Raw genomic sequence first — 17,429 nt, 5'->3', positions numbered from 1 at the left:
GCATGTACTCACTCCCATTCTTTCCTGCGTGCCTGTGGCGTACTCTGGATCTTGTGCGCCTGGTGCGCCCGCACCACGTCGCGCTGGTCCACGATGCCCCCACGCCGCCGCATGATGCTGCCAGGGCTGAGGGGCGGCGCGCCGAGCCCTGCAGACGTCCCGTCCCGCGTGTACGCCACGTCGAAGGTGGCGGCCCGGGGCAGCAGCGGCACGCTCCCCGAGACAGTGGGCGGAACCTGGAGGGAGCAGGACCGCGAGTTCGGCGTCAGACCCTGCCGTCCAGCCACCCGCCAGGCCTCGGGCTCGGGCAGGGCCAGGAAGGAGCGGTGGAAGGTGCCCCCGCTGCCCGCATTGCCTCCGCTGCCCCCGGCTCCAGGCTGCTGCGGTCCACTTGGGTCTGGCCGAGGGGAGAGGGCGCCATCTGACCCGCCGTGCATCTTAGCAGACTGGATCATCACACCATGGTGCTGAGAAGGATAAAAGACAGACAAGAGAGTTTTAGAATAAGTACCGGTAGTTCATTTTCATGTTCTATTGGAAGATATGTAAGATATAAGTTATAAGTAGAGTCCTTAAACCTTCAACACTGAACTTCTTAGGGTTGTATTTAGACATAGCAGGTGGGTAAAAGTTCATTTTTCCACCTACATTATTTTTAAAAAAAGTGAATCTTTTAATTATTCTAGATTCTTTACATATAAAGTGAAATATTTCAATCTTGATGATTATGGTCTACAGCTCATGAAAACCCCAAAATCTGTTTCTCAAAATATTAGAATAAATATGTTATATTACAGAAATGTCGGTTTCCTGAGCCTTCAATCTCTTTGTCTGATTCAGTAAACACAACCACAATCACAGGAAAGACTGCAGACTTGATAGTTGTCCAGAAGACACTCATTGACACCCCCCACAATGAAGGTAAGCCACAGAGGGTCATTGCTGAAAGGGCAGGGTGTTCACAGAGTGCTGGGAAGGGAAAAGTGTGGTAAAAAAAAAGGTGTGGAAGCAACCGCAGCCTTGAGAGAATTGTCAAGTAAACCAAATTCAAGAACTTGGGGGAACTTCACAAAGAGTAGACTGAGCCTGGAGTCTGCATCAAGAACCCCCACGTGCAAACGTGTCCAGGAAATGGGCTACATTCCTAGTGTCAAGCCACTCCTGAATCAGAGACAAGGTTAGAGCATCTTTCTTGGGCTAAGGAGAGACAGAACTGGACCGTTGTTCAGTGGTCCAAAATGAAATTTAGCATTTCATTTGGATATCAGGGTCCAATCAAGGTCCCAATAGTCTGGAGGAAGAGTGGAGAGGCACAGAATCCAAGTTGCTTGATGCCCAGTTTGCTGTTTCTACAGTCAGTGATGATTTGGGGTGTCATGTCATCTGCAGGTGCTGGTCCACTATGATTTATCAAGTCCAGCCTTCTACCAGGAGATTTTAGAGCTCTTCATGATTCCATCTGCTGACAAGCTTTATGGAGATCCTGATTTCCTTTTCCAGCAGGACTCGGCACCTGCCTCCAGTGCCAAAACTGCTAGTAACTACTGTGCTTGATTGACCAGACAACTCATCTGTGAACCCCATAGAGAATAATGGTTTATTGTCAAGAGGCAAATGACCTTAAGGCTGCTAACAAAGCAACCTGGGCTTCCACAATACCTCAGCAGTGCCACAGGCTCATTGCCTCCATACCATGCAACAATGATGCAGTAATTTGTGCAAAATCAGCCCGAGCAAGTATTGAGTGTATAAATGAACTACTACGGTACTTTAGATTATTCAGATTAGTTCATTTATTTTCAAAAGGTCGGCATTTCTGTATTATAACCTCTTTATTCTAATATTTTGAGAAACTGATTTCGGGGTTTTCATGAGCTGTAAGCCGTAATCATCTAGCCTAGAAATCTAGACGCACCCTAGCGACAGCAAATGTAATTTGCAGCCAGGGTAGTCTAGCAACTCTCCGTTGGCTTGCGAGCTGGAAAAAATCAAGTTCTGAACTTCAATCAGGCCAATCACATTGTGCATCGGGAAAACGCATGGGACTCATGAGTTGTAGAGCTATCCTATTGCGTGCAGAGGGAATTTGAAAAACAACCGTTTATCCCGCCCCTCGGATTGAGCACTGCGAATGGTGAGTTCCCAGACCCTACATCTTGATGTGGTTCTGGCTCGTCAGGGTAGTAATCATCAAGATTAAAACCAAAAATGGCTTGAAATATTTTACTTTATATCTGATGAATCTAGAATGAAAGATTCACTTTTTGAAATAAATTAGGAGAGGGTGGGTGGGATGAACTTTTCCACGATATTCTAATTTTTGGAGACCCACCCCTGAATGTTGAACAAAATAAGGTATGAAATTATTAAAATGATGGAATAATGAGAAATATCATAACTGAATAACACTTTGGTGTGGTTTTAAAACCCTGGACAAGACCTACTGATGCATTTTGACACAATAATTCAGCAAAAAACAACAAGAAACAAAGAATCACCTCTGTCAACAACCATGCCTGTGGATTTTTTGCCTCAATTGACAAACATCAGCTCAGTCCAAGACGCCCACTGTCTGATTCATTCAGTGCAAACACACTGTATGTATAGTTAGTGAGCTTTTTGAAGGCTCTTGAACAGTTGAATTTATAGGTTCTCCTATGAGCCCACACATAATAAGAACCCTTAAATGTCACATTTAGCATATTATTGTGCATAGTGCTATAAGACACACTGTAGCCTACTTTGATTATAGTGAAATTCCATCCAGCTTCATTTAAACACTTGGACAACACATGCCAGAGTGACATGGTATAATGTTCTCTTAGAAGTACAACGAATATGAAAGTCACAGTGGTGCGGCATGCATGACTCACTGTTTCAGCTGATATTGGCAACGAGTGTGCAGTAACAGAGCATGTGTCACATCATAGAGACATAAGAGTTAACTTACAGGGCAGGATGCACTTACTGTATTCATTGTATTTCTTGGGTCCCTTGCTAATTGTGCTTAGCACACATGTACCTTTGGAGCAAATGCTTCTTCAAATAAAGTAGTCCAAACATTTGTTTATGTTTATTATAAGTTATTCAGTTGTTCTTCAAGATGCATCGCAAATGTGCTGAAAAAGATTTTGGACCAGATCGCTCCTCTGTCCTCTACATAGAGCTGTTTGGAGTTGGAGTTCAGTCGCAAACAGAAATCATTACCTCCCATTGGGCTCCCATTAACCAAGCAACAGAAAAATCATGCTGCTGGCTGTATCTAGGTGGACTTGGAAAAATCTCCTGACATTACTTTGGCAAAGCTTAGCAGAAGAGGAGGGTGGGTGTGATGGGTGTGCTGCAGGGGGGGGGGGTGGGGGTACTGGCTTTAAAGCTATCAGCAGCCAAAAATGCTGGCCTCGACAGCTTGTATGGGGATGTCTAACATACTCTGTATTTTTTTAAACCGACTTAAAATGTGAACACTTATTAGTATTGACATAAGAGTGTTTGTTGCTGGAGTTTGAAAAAAGGCAGTGGGTACCAAAGATTCTTTGGTGGGTACAGACTAGATGCTGGTAAAACTAGATAGTACATACCACATAGCAGTACATGATAGGCCTATGACCACCATGGTTTTGCCACCTGCTACACAAAGTACATAAAGCACACATTCCAGGTTTTCTCCCTCCTCAACAACTCCCCTGCAACTCTTTGTACACCTCAAGGCTTACATCCTCTTCCCTTGGTTACTCAGGGATTGTTTAACAATGCAATTCAACAATGCAACAGCATACATAGTCTCAACTAACTGAGGTGCTTGAACTGTAATAAAATAACAAAATTATGTGTAATTATTAATGTACCACTTTACCATAATGTGTGTGTGTTGATGTGTGACCTGTGTGCATGTGAGCAACAACAGAAAAATGCACGTCTGTATCCACATTTTCTGTGTGTGTTCGCCTCTGTGCATGTAGTGTGCGTGTGTGCACATGCATGTGCACTGAAAAAAAGGGGAAATGGGGGTTGTTGAATTTACAAAAATGCATTTATTATATTTAACATGATTATTTTATGTTCCTTCTCCAAACATGTATTAATCGTGCAGAGCTATTTTAATCTTGAGAAATGTCAAATGTAGGAATTTAAGTTATGTTAGGCGAAAAGAAAATTATTATGTTTTGTCTAATGACTCCGTTTTGTCTCCGTTTTGTCTAATGACTCTGTTTTGTCTATTACTCCGGAAATAGAAAAAGTTCATACAATATTCTGTGAATATCTCGAAAACCGTAGGGTTTAGGAGGACCATTTTTTTTTGTATGTTGATCTCAAGGGGCCATGTCAACCCATTCCATAACCACTCATTTCATGTATAGTGCCACCTAGTTAAACACAAAAAAGTAAAAATGAGGTGTTGTAATCGCAGGTATCTGTGACCTAACATAGTCAAAACTGCACGAAATTGGAAGTGTAGGATCATTATGACACCCTCTGAATGCACACCAAGTTTTGTGGAATTCCGTTCATGGGGGGGCCACACAATAAATTAATTTATGTTACTATACACCAACTGGCCTTTAGTTGGCCGGAGACAGTTTTCTGTGAATATCTCGAGAACCGTAGGGCCAAGGAGGTCCACCTTTTTTTTGTATGTTGGTCTTAAGGGGGCATGTCAACCCATCCCATTACCACTTATTTCATATATAGCGCCACCTAGTTAAAAATTAAAAAGCAAAAAATTAGGTGTTGTCATCACAATATCTCTGGCTGACATAGTCAAAACTGCACAAAATTGAAAGTGTAGGATCATTATGACACATTCCGAATGCATGCCAAGTTTTGTGAACTTTCGTTCATGGGGGGCCTTACAATAAAATGATTTATGTGTACATTTAGTGACCGTACACCAACAAGGATTCCTGGGACACTGAAAGACCGGGGTACACGAAACTTGGTGGGCATGTAACCCCACATGGATAGCATGGAACCATCATTTTTCGTTTTGATCTGTAGCCCCCCCGCTGGACTGGACCCCCCAAAGGAGGGTAGGGCAGACACAGTTTTCTGTGAATATCTTGAGAACCGTAGGGCCTAGGATGACCAATTTTTTCTGTATGTTTGCCTCCAGGGGTCATGTTAACCCATTCCATGTGCACACATGTGCATAAACAGATACACACGCACACACATACATTCACAGTAATCATACGTATGACACATACTCACACAGTAGACATATGTACGCATGCATGCACATGCACAAACACACATACGCAGACAAACACACAAGCACGCACACACACACACACACACATACACACCCACACACATAAACATAAACGTGTGCACGCACACATGCACACAATTCAAGAATTTCTCAGAATTATGAACACGCAAGATGGGGGTGGGGTTGTATAAAATGAATTTTACAAGTGAAATCTATGAACTAATCATGTTTTGGTACTTGTTGTCTAGCAGATACCAGTGAGAATTGAGTGTGGATAATGCAATTTAGTGAGACAGTTAGAATCATATAGGCCTTTCAGCGTGATTTCTTTTTGTGGAAAAAATGTGCTGGACTGGGCGGCGGTCATATTTTGTACCGCTCTGCGGTACATCTAGTTTGATGTCAAAGTGGCGCCAAAATTGAATGGGCTTTAATGGGGATGGCTAGGTGAACTGGTCTACTATTTAGCCTCAGATCCGCCATAGTGTCTACGCTCTCCGAACGTTCGTCTGCCCCCTTGGCCAGAACAAGTATTTTGTGTCCGCCATTTTTCCTCGGCAAGAAGTTGGAAGCGCTGTCCATTGGTCCATTTCAAGATCATTCATTTGGAGAGCTGTGTATAAGGTAAAAGTAATTAAATCTTACAAAATTTTTGCCAAGTACTTAAGACACATTTTCCCTCACAAAGTCAATGGTTTTATTTGCTACAGTAGTAACGTCGAGTAACATGAGTCATAGAAATAATTCTATGAACATGAGTAAGCTAGTGTGCTGCAGGTTGCTCAGTTAGCTAACATAAACGTTACATTAGGTTAGTGCAAAATGCATCATAGTATTAGGGCTAATGTTTCTGGAAATGTGCTTGGTTATAGTATGTGTTTGTATAGTATGAACATGTGTGTAGTTCAAATCTGTTTGTTGTTGCTCTACACTTAAAACTTTGAAGCTAACTTTTTAATTTAGTTGAATGGGGTAGTAGCTTAGCTTCTACTATGGGGAAATGTAGCACTATTTCTAGCAAGGCGCCAATTTGCTAACCTGACTCTCGCCAGAATTTCGTTCCGCCTAGCTCCACTCATCCATCTGGAACCGATCCATTGGAATGGTGTTTCAGAAGGCTGGGCCTAATCAAAAAATGATTGCATATGATTGAATAAGCCACTTGTCCGTCATCTATTGATCGAAGCCAACCCGTGACGCTGATAACAGTCTCAGTCGCTTCTACGCTATGTCACATCTATGAAACTCCCGCCCTGCGTCCTGATTGGCTGTACCATAAAATCGGGTGCAGAGGTCCCAGATGGATGTGAGTGAAGCTAGGCGGAGCTAAGCGGAACGAAATTCATCTAGAGAGTCAGGTTACCAATTTGCTGCTCCACCTGATGGTAGCTAATGAAAAAATGCACGTTAAAACTACACTTGGACAACCGCGATTTCAGAGGCTGTTGAATGCTTAATTTCCAAGCTAAGACAAATATCTTGGTCTGAAAATAATCTACACGAGATGGTGCCGTTGTTGGTATATCAGTCTCTTTGTCATTGCAAGGCTTAAAAAAGGCTTTAAAAAACGCTCCAAACATAGTCATTATCTTAAGGCAGCAAGTATAATATATGTATCTCTAGCCCTTTTGAGTGCTGTTGGTTTCTCTCTCTTCCCCTGCATCTTCTTTTTCATACTTGCATGGAGTTGTGGACCTTGTATAATTTTTTTGGGTTCTAGTAATACTGATCTGTTTTTTTTGTTACAGCCAAAATGCAGTATAGCCTACATAAGAAACATGCATTTAACAGTCAATTAACTCCAAGGGCTTTGGCTTGTTCTGTGTTCAAAGTTGTCGAGAGTGTGCGAGTGAAACGTCTTTCTGATGTTGAGAAGAGGAACAACATGGAGGTGGAAGGGAAGACATTTGCATACAAGAGAAAATACGTGGTACGTGAGACACCCATGATCAACGACTTCAAGACAAGATGGCCTGCGCTCTTTGAAGTATATGAGGTAGGCTATACGATTAATGTGAAATCACAGTCTTGTGACTTGTCTTTGACTAGGATGAGACCAGCAACTCCCAAAGTAGTCTGAAGATGTGAGCTGGTAGTTTTTCTCAAGTCTTTCCAAAATCTCCTGATGTGTGGAAGTCTTTAGAGATGGTGTTTTCAGGTTGTCTGTAGTAATCGCTGTGATAACTAAGCGATTTCTCTGTCTGTTCTTATTCTTGTTTTCAGATCAACGCAGAATTTAAGCGGATCACAACCCCTGCCCCTGCAGTCTAGGTTTCTTTCACAGCTAGATTTGCTGACAAACTTCTGAAGCTGTTTGAAAAGAGAGGAGGGCAGATAGGCAAGAATCTACGGAGCATTTCGTCACAAATGAGTAGTAAGAAAGTAAGAAAAACTTTTATGGGAAGGCAATTTTAGTGTTGTACTATATGTTTTAGAAAAATGCATGTTTTCATTTTCTTATCCTACTTGACAATGCAGGCCAGGAATGCATTCTTAAGGGGCTTTGTGTTTACCTCAGCGATGACCCAGCAAATCTCGTGTGAGTTTGTGGTGAGTAAGAATTATTTCATTTTTCATGCTGAGCACTGAAATACAGTATGCCAATATACAGTCATGGGCGAAAGTTTTTAAAGGACAGGTTCGGTATTTTACACTTAAAGCCCTGTTTTCAGATAGTTTATGATTAAATAGAACGTTTAAGATTGAAATTTGGACACATGCTGCTGTCCTGAGAATTTTCGGTTTCTGTGGTAGCGCCCCCCCTCCTCCAGAACGATGCATAGGTGCACTGGAACAATCCTTCCTAAAATGCATTAAACTTTCGTTTACAAAGACGTGAAACTCACCGAGTGGTCAGGGGTGTTCGCTGATATGTTCACACAAAAATCGCTGCAAAAGACGCTTTCCAACAGGTTATTACCATGTTGTAAAACTGTGGAGCTATTTTTCCAAACGCCTCACACCCGTACATTCTTCCGAATAATAGACACTCCAGCCCAGTTGGTGGCGATAATGCACCTTACACCGTCTTGCCAATTACAAGCAAACCACTGGCATTTCATTGAATACACAGAAGAAGCAGAAGATCGCTGTCTTGAAGTATTTTGCAACAGACAGCTAAAAATGAGGCGATTTATGCAGTTCCGAATAGCGGGAAAATTTGTGGCAAAAAAAGTTGTCACAGACTTCCTTTCAACGATCCAGAAAGGCTAAAGTTGTGGCTGGAATTTCTGGGGTTGGATGTGAGCACACCTGTTGAGAATCTGCAGAAAGCTGATCACCGTGTCTGCATTTTACTGAACTTCGCTGGAGGTCAAAAGAAATCGCCCAAAAAGCTCTTTTGCCTGAGAAATACAGCGGTTCCCACATTACCTCCTGGGACGACAGAGTTGGAAGAACTTGGGGTAAGAACTTATTTGTTATGTCCATAACCTGTCATGTTCACACTAACCCTAGCCTACATGAATAATTTGGCTACATGATTTTGTACGTTTACTATTTTTTTGGCTGTGGAACTTTCATGATGAAAGCCTACGTGAATCATTACGTTATCATTCACATCGTGCAAGTTCCAAGACATTTTAGCATTAGCCATGGTTGGACGTGACAATAATTTGGATAGCGTAGTAGCCTACGATACCGCGACTGCATAAGACTACAGAAAGAAAACAAACAACCCCATATCCGTTTCCGGCAGCGGAGTAATACCGTACCTCACAGCACATCCAATACAAGTCAATGGAGTTGGACAAAAACTACGATAAAACCTGTTGGAAAGAATCTTTTGCAACGATTTTTGTGTGAGCATATCAGTGAACACCCCTGACCACTCGGTGAGTTTCACGTCTTTGTAAACGAAAGTTTAATGCGTTTTAGGAAGGATTGTTCCAGTGCACCTATGCATCGTTCTGGAGGAGGGGGGGCGCTACCACAGAAACCGAAAATTCTCAGGACAGCAGCATGTGTCCAAATTTCAATCTTAAACGTTCTATTTAATCATAAACTATCTGAAAACAGGGCTTTAAGTGTAAAATACCGAACCTGTCCTTTAAGCAAAATTCACACTTAGAGGTTTTTTGATGCTTTTGATGAACAATGAGATGATTTTATCAGTACGAAAGACACTTGTTGTGAAGGGGTGCTAATACTTTTGACTGTGCAGTATTCATTTCCCACGCCATTTTGGTAGTATTTTGTGTTGAATTTGGGGTTTTAGTTGTGTTGAGCTATTGAAATGATCCTGGTTTGGTTATTTTATCAAAAAACCTCCAAAAGTGTGCGAGTTTTGCTTGGAAACTAACATTGCCAAAAACAGAATAACCAGCCAGTGGGTCGGATATCAATATAAAGAAAGTTCTCACACTTGGTTCCTTATTATTGTGCACTCTGCAGGGAGAAGACGAATTCATGCCATCAAGGAGCCACCGAGAAAACCACGATGGGGATCTATGTTGTGAGGCATGATGCCACCAGCAAACCAGAGGGCATGGGGATTGTCCTAGAAGGTCAGCAGGTACAGCAGGACCAGGACAACGTAGCATTAGCTTCTGCCATGTTATTTGGCTTAGTGTACTATTTAAACCTTGACTACCCAAAAGAACTGAAGTACTTTTTGAAGTGCTCCAGAAAGTTGTGATGGAGCTAGAGGGTAGTTCACTGTCCAAGAAGGCCCAGCTCCTGAAAAATAGACTTTGCCCCTTAGTGGTGCCCTGGACTATTGTTTATCCAGGAGTTTGACTGTTGAAATGAAGGATTGTTGTTCCTCGTTGGTGGAACACACTGCCAGTTCCTACAAGGGCAGGGACATCCCTCTCCATTTTCAAAAAACTCCTGAAGACCCAGCTCTTTAGAGAACATCTCTTCTCATAGCACCACTTACAACAAGTCTTGCTGATCCTAGCACTTACCACCCGTCTTGAACTGACACTCAACTGTTTAAAAACAGCACTTACTGATGCACTTATTCTTACTGTACCCTACCGTTTTTAAATTGTCCTAAAATTGTTGAGAAAATTGCTTTAAAACGTAAACTGTTTACCATGTTAGTCGCTTTGGTTAAAAATGTGTCAGCCAAATGTAATGTAATGAAATGCCTGACAAAAGTGGATCTGCTGTCAAGTGTTTTGAAAAAGACTGTATGTAAGTATGTAGAATGTAAAAATAAAGGCTCCTTATGCATTATTTCCTCTGAAATTCTTGTGATGAATCCTAAATAAGATATTAAGATGGACTAGATTTAAGGACATATACATAGGACATATACATAAGTAACATAAGTCATGTTATTTTAACATGATATAATGAATCAAACAATCTTCCTATTAATATAAATAAAGCATGTTCATTTAACATAAATAAATCACGTTTTTTTTAACATAAAATCATGTTTATATAACATGAATGAATCATGTTTGTTTAGCAAGAAAAAAATCGGTATATTTAACATGACTAAATCTGGTTAAGAGAACATGATTTTATTATGTGCAACCAATGTCCATGCTTTTTTCATGTAAATCTGAAAGACTTTTTTTTTTCAGTGTGTGTGTGCGCGCAGGTGAGCTTGTGTGTAATTGTGCAAACTTGTATACCCTGCCAGTATGTCAGTGTCTGTGTGTGTGTGTGTCTGTGTCTGTATGTACTGTGTGAGTGTCTGTGTGCATGTTTTTCTGTGCGTATACTGTCAGTTAGCATGTGTATGTTTGCATGTGCCTGTGTGTATACCTGTGTGAGTGTGTGTTTGCAAGTGAGCTTTTTTTTGTCAACCTGGCATGCCTGCCAGCGGTGTGTGTGGGAGTAGCAGTTCAAAAGGGAACGTATCAGCCTAATGAGGCTACATACATGTACATGTGAAGTATCATGTGCCACGATGGTCTAGTGTCCCGGGAATTGTTGACTGAACATTAGTGAAATAAAAAAAATAATTATGTGGAAAAAAACGTACATGACTGCGCTGTGCTATCCAGCCAGTGTCTCTTATATCGGACCAAACTCCAGTGGGAAATAATGTTGTTTGCCCCTTGACCAGCTTCAGTGGGAAAAAGCAGTTAAATCACACAGCTGTAAACCACACCCTGTTCACGCAGCTGCTAGTGCCTTCAAAGGAGCCATGTGTGATTCCCCAATCACCCTGTAACCTGCCTCTGCCTGATCATTTGGATGGCCTTTAACACTGCCATATTCTACTACTGAAGTAGACCAGCTTCTGATTCAACCTCATTAGTAGCTCATCTACATATTCAACCAGCATAAAGGAAAAACTCAGAAAAGTCTTCAGATTGGCAGTCAGAACATCACCTACTGAAACCTTTAAAGCAATACCAAAGAGTATTTTGTACCTTAAAAAATGTTTCCAAAATCGTTTCAGTGGTTCATCAACTCGTAACAAGGTGAACGGCACTTATGCATTCTATCGGCTATAACGGCACTATGCAAGTTTGCCAAATCGGGTAGCGGATCTGTAGTTTGATGGAATGAGACATAAGAAATTAAAAATTTGACTTGCTTCTGATGTCGCAATACTGTACATAATACTTTTTTTATAAAATCATGCAACATACTCTACCTTGCCTGTGGACGTTGTTATTTCCAAAGCCGGTGCTGGATAAACAAATAGTGTGCGTGCGACAGCGGAAAAGTGCTTTGGTGTTGCTTTAAAGGCACCCAAAAATGGCATTCTCCTCATAACATTACCAGCACTCATTTAGCTGATTGGAAATTTGAAAGGATTTCCATTCATTTTTGTTGAGGGCATAGAATGGAGATAATTCAACTCAGGGCCCTAAATCAAATGCCAGGCAAAGTACAAAGTTTAAAGTCTATCTAAAGATAATTTAATAACTATGCTAAATCTATTTGCAAATTTAATACCATGAGCAGTATCCTAAGCACAAACACTGGTGGGTCAGCTCGAAGCTCTCATACGCCACATGATGGATTTAGTGTACAAGACCTTTGCTCATCGACTGACTTTGCACTTTGCTCAGCGTTTAAATTAGGGCCCCCAGACTCCACTTTTAAAATCAACTTTGGATAGTTAGAGGAAAAGCTCACATGATAGACCATGCTATTCCACTCTATTCCACTATGCAAAATATGTATCAGACGGCCTTCTAAAGAGTGCCAGAGCATCCCAGTCTTCTAAAGAGTTCCAGAGCATCCCAGTCTTCTAAAGAGTTCCAGAGCATCCCAGTGGAGTCTGTGGTAGAGGGGAGGCTCATCACTGGCCCTCTCACATAGGAATTAGCGCATGATCAAAAGAAATAAGATGAAGAGTCCAAAAGTTTCAGGCTTATTGTTGATGTATGTTAGTATGTGAAAACAGCATTTAATAGTGGCAGCAAGATAGGAGAGAGACAGTAGAAATGGTCCAAGGCCCAGGAGCATTTCACCATCAGAGCTTGCCCCCCCCCCCCCCCACCAATAAGAGTAGAAGTCCCCACCTCCCAGCATACACCCCTTGCCTTGCTTACCTTTCGCTTACCTTATTACCATCTTACTTGATTTTCACATCAACGCTATCCTGTGTAGTCTTTTTGTACAGTCGGTGACCTAACTGTCCTCTTTTGGTCTCTGTTTTTGCAACCCAGTTAAGTCCCTGTTGTTTTCTGTATTCATTCATTGACATTGTCATATATTGTGCAATTACACAGGCTAGGGATCATGACCTTAAAAGGCCTGTGGCTACACCTGGCAGCATTCTGAGGCTCCAAGGCCCTTTACAAAGATGTCTGGGACCGCACAATAGGGATGCACACAGGCACATCTGTGTCCAAAGTACACAAGCTTTCTGCTGCGGAGACATCTTTCAGTGCACCTGCCAACCTGTAAGATTTCATCCTGCCCAATGAAATTCCTCAGAGTGATATGATGCACAATCACGTACCAAATGGTGTATTCTTATTGTTCCTGCTCTGGTATTCAGACAACTTGGGGCCAGGAAGAAATTGAGGAGTGAGAAACCCTAGAATCGGTATGGCGGAATGCTTCTGAGAACCATCCCAGTCAAGGTGTTAACATTTAGGGGGTAGGATGTACTTGAAACAGAATATATGCCAAGAGGAGCTCAGAGTCACTCTTTAAGACTCATCAAGGTTCACACTACAAGATCAGTTCCCAATAGTCCCGAAGAAACATCCTTTTTTCCTATGAACACCTTGTGTTTTTCCCACAAACCACACTGTTAAACCACAGGGGAAAATATTTCTATGTACTGAATGAATGTAAGAATGTATTCATTTATTTTAAAGGCAGAATTTTCTCTGCCCCTTTATTCCAGTTTATTTAACTATCTACACAGTGATTGCTGCCTCATAGGGAACGTGGCCTGAGTCTCTCCATAGCCCTGCTGGTTCATAATCTGGGACTGGAGCCTGGGACTTCACATGGCTCTAAAACTTCTTTTCAGAATGTTTTAGAAAAAAGTTATTACAGTTATTATGGATGGTTTGATTGTCTTATATTCTCCCTTCAACGTAAATCACTTAACTTCCTTTCCTTATCAACAATATCCAGACCTGATTTCAAAAGAGCCAACAATTCTCAGCTAGTTTTCCACACTTCATGACAGCTCTCTTAACTCTTCTCTCCTGCCACCAAACCACTCTCAGCTCAAATCCCTGACTATCAACCCTTAAAACCCTAATTTAGCACAACTCTAACTTGGATGAGAACATGCCAATAAAAATGACACCATTTATTTTCTCAGTCTTTCTATCCGTTTAGATGGCTGATGCAAAAGATCAGCACTTAAATGGACACTTGTGCAACGAGGACATTTCTGTTTGCAATGCTTCAACATTGAACTGCCTGGCTGGTTCACAGAAAAGCTGTGCTGAAAGTCTCAAGGATGTTTCATTTTCCCCCCAAAGTATTTTAGTGCCCTCAAACTAGAACATGCATTCATAGTTAACTGTCAATCCATTTGGTCAAAACACTCTAACCTCCCTATATCTGAACTTTTCTTTAACGCAAAAAGCTTTTTAAGAAAAGGAAATAATTTAACAAGTCACTTATAAGAGACACTTACAATGTTATCTCAGTCATAAGGCTGTCTCTGAAGTAAGACCTAAAATATTCTAATGTGTCTTTGTTTCAAATTCAGATAATTTTGAGCAACATAAGATTATGTTATATTTATCAGATAGACAAGTAACTTAAAATACCACTGAAATATGACATTAAAAAATGATTCAAAATTAAAAATGTCATATTTTCAGTTGAGGTCAGGCAGAAAAGGGGTGGAAGGAACTGAAATAAACAATTTTGAAGGAGTGATCTGAAGGAGTGATCTGATCATTCATGGAAGTGAATCTGATTTGATATGGTATTTGCCATGGATGCAACGTGCCAACACGGGTGAGCAGTGGAGGCACTTGCTTTCAGCATGTCGGAGATGGTGAGACAGAGGCCCCAAGGCCATTGCTATTCACCTGTGGCTGAAAGGAGCATTATTAGGAGTGGGTGAGAGGGAAAGTGACTCACTCATCATCAGCGGAGCTCTTCTGGCTGAGAGTGTGCTGGAGGAATGACAGAGAAATTGCCAGTCTACTGCTGCCGTAACCCACCACTGTCGTACCTATAAGGCAATCAAGCCCGAGGTTTAAGGAACACATTGTCAATTGCATGAGCACATTGTCAATAGCATGAATACTCTGCCACAGCAGACAGAGTAGGCTATTTGGTATAGTAGACTACTTGATATCAAGTGGGGGAAAATACTGGATCCCTCCCCCCTTACACTTGTGAAAACACAGGGAAAGAATTCAGCAGGTAACAGGTGTCTTGTTTATTAGCCTGTCAGAATCAAAACACAATCATGCTATGCCCCCACAAAACGAATAATGCAAAATGCACAATTATGCATGTCAGCATATGCAGGTGGCTGCCATTATTTCTGAAGTGATAGATAGATCAAGCATTCAACAGTGACACTCAGGATGAATTCAATGTGCTAAACCTTAGTAAAGACGAACCGAATTCCATGGGGGAGGATATCTTCATTATCATTACAAACGCCACTCTGTCCCCAGATTGGCACTGTGAAAATATATGCCTTGCATTGCCTTCGGGAGAGAAGCAGAGCTTTTTGTGTTCAGTTACACCCCCACAGAGCCAAACTGATCCAAACGTCAGGCTGTTTGTGATTATGTGTCATCATTCGTTTCTGTTGCAGACATTATTCTGCAGTCTTTTACACATGAAAGTAAGCTAAGTTAGTTTGTAAGTGTGATACAATTATACCACTCTATCAACCTGGTATGGGTTTAAGTAAAGCACGAAGAATTATCAATTGCGCTACAAGGGTGAGTCGCAAAATTCAAAGTACCCATGCAAGGAGAAAATAAAACAAATATCTTGTAAATAATAATAATGAAAAATAATGTCTGAATGCTGAATTTAAAAATGCAACACAGCATTCGCCACTCTTTAATGCCCCAATTAGACTATGATCATTATTCAACGACTTCTGGCGTCGACACAAAACATGCTATATAGGCTAAAGACCAAACCATTCATTCCTCTGATCTTTGTTACTTTTTATCCGCTGTTCTTTGAAGGACAATATTTATGGAGACCGCTGTAAAACTTGAGGGCGCTCCTCAAGTCTGTTTATTTCTGCATCTGTCTTAGGTCTCTAACGCAACAAGAACGCAGTGACTCAATCAATCAATCAGCCCAGACCAAAGCATCCTACTAGACAGCATTTACATCACCAGCCAAAACATTCCCGTAGCGTTGAACACGTCAATTTGTAAATTAATTAGCCTACCTAAAAGTAAATTCAGTGCGTCCGTCTTGCGTTCTGACACTTCGGGGGCTTGAAATGTTTCTTCGCTTCCTACAACATGCCTCTAAGAGTAGAGATAAACCAGTGTGGACTCCCGGTGAGAGGTGCCGAGCCAGTTGCCAGGTGTAGCCTGCCGCACGAGGATGACAAGCGGCTACACGCTATTGTAAATACCAGGCTCAGAAATGATTCATGAAAACGCCTCCAATCTCTTTCACTTCACGTGTGATGGCAACGCTCTAGAAATTATGAGTGCATACTGCGACAAATATTCATTGACCGGAGGATATTTAATTTAAGCCTATAGGCTAATTTAGCCCTTTATGTAGCCTATATATTTCTTGTCTAATGTTAAAAGTTCCTTTGTTTTATTTACTTTCTTTAAGGGTTTTTACACATTTCATTTGGCAAATCTAAATTAAATTGTTTGCCCACGCCAGTAACAATTAGACAAGTTATACATGAATCAAAAAATCTACAACATAGCCTAGATGAGTAGCCTGGTATGGCCAACATATTTTCCCCTATAGGAGCATTCATTCCAGTAGCACTTAAGCGGTCTTTAATTGGCACCTCTTGCTGGCTCAGCTCTGGCTTATGCCAGAAACCTAAAATAATCCACTCTTCTACATCTACCCCCCCCCACACACATCTATATGTATCCCAGTCACAAGAAGGTAGATTGGCCCCTACAGACTGGTTTGTAGGCTAATTCTGAACCTGTGGCCCCTCCCACACAAGTCAGCAAGTCTCTGTCAACTGTCTTCCATCAGCTCTACTTAATTTTACACTACAACAGGCTACTGTTATTGTTGCTTAGATGAGCAGATATGAAGATGGTTCTCCTTATGCATTGTGATAAAGTTGCAAAGGCAAATCTGAACCATCTTTTTTCAAGTGTCTCATTCAAACTTAGTATTCCTACAGCCATGTCTCTCAAATTAAGTGCCCTATTCCAAAAGAATACATTTACATCTACCCATTTAGGTACACACACTTTTATCAAGAATTACAAATGGAACACCACAAAGTTGCACTATCAGGATAATTTAAGGTTGGAAGTATTAAAAGTACAGTATGTGGATTTCCTACTTTGTATTTCTTTGGATAATAAAACTGTATTTCATTGAGGATGTAACATCTTTAGACAATCGCTTGGATGAAGGTTTTATACACATACTGTATATGGACACATATATTTAGTTTTTAGAGGACCATGTTACCAAAATAGATGTCATGGAAATAGCCTACATCATTTTTCAAGCCAAATAGCTTTTACTATAGCCTGCTGTGCTGCTGTTTGCAACGCAAACCTGTTGGATATTTAGCTTGATGGTTTCCAATGAACAAATCCATAATGCCTCTTAGATACTTCTGAGCACATTTAAAACTCAGAAAAGATGATTATTTGTTTATTGTTAATCACATCTG

The 17,429-nt window shown here is 41.2% G+C and overlaps 1 protein-coding gene across 1 annotated transcript in view; it reads right to left on the bottom strand.

Annotated features, from left to right (window-relative positions):
• The window catches only part of LOC143134700 (voltage-dependent R-type calcium channel subunit alpha-1E-like), a 52,077-nt gene extending 51,797 nt beyond the window's left edge, over nucleotides 1-280 (bottom strand). Inside the window, exon 1 of the mRNA XM_076295289.1 lies at nucleotides 13-280. Coding sequence (XP_076151404.1) covers nucleotides 13-113 — 101 coding nt within the window. The 5' untranslated portion in view covers nucleotides 114-280. The remainder of the gene's footprint in view (nucleotides 1-12) is intronic.
• Between the last annotated feature and the right edge of the window lie 17,149 nt (nucleotides 281-17,429).

The sequence above is a fragment of the Alosa pseudoharengus genome, unplaced genomic scaffold, assembly GCF_046254945.1.
Source record: "Alosa pseudoharengus isolate Yale_2024_CS ecotype anadromous, Long Island Sound unplaced genomic scaffold, YU_APseudo_1.1 YU_APseudo_1.1_scf_2, whole genome shotgun sequence".
NCBI classification, from domain to species: domain Eukaryota; kingdom Metazoa; phylum Chordata; class Actinopteri; order Clupeiformes; family Clupeidae; genus Alosa; species Alosa pseudoharengus.
The sequence above is the reverse complement of the archived record's forward strand: the minus strand, read 5'-3'. Positions and strand labels throughout refer to the sequence as shown.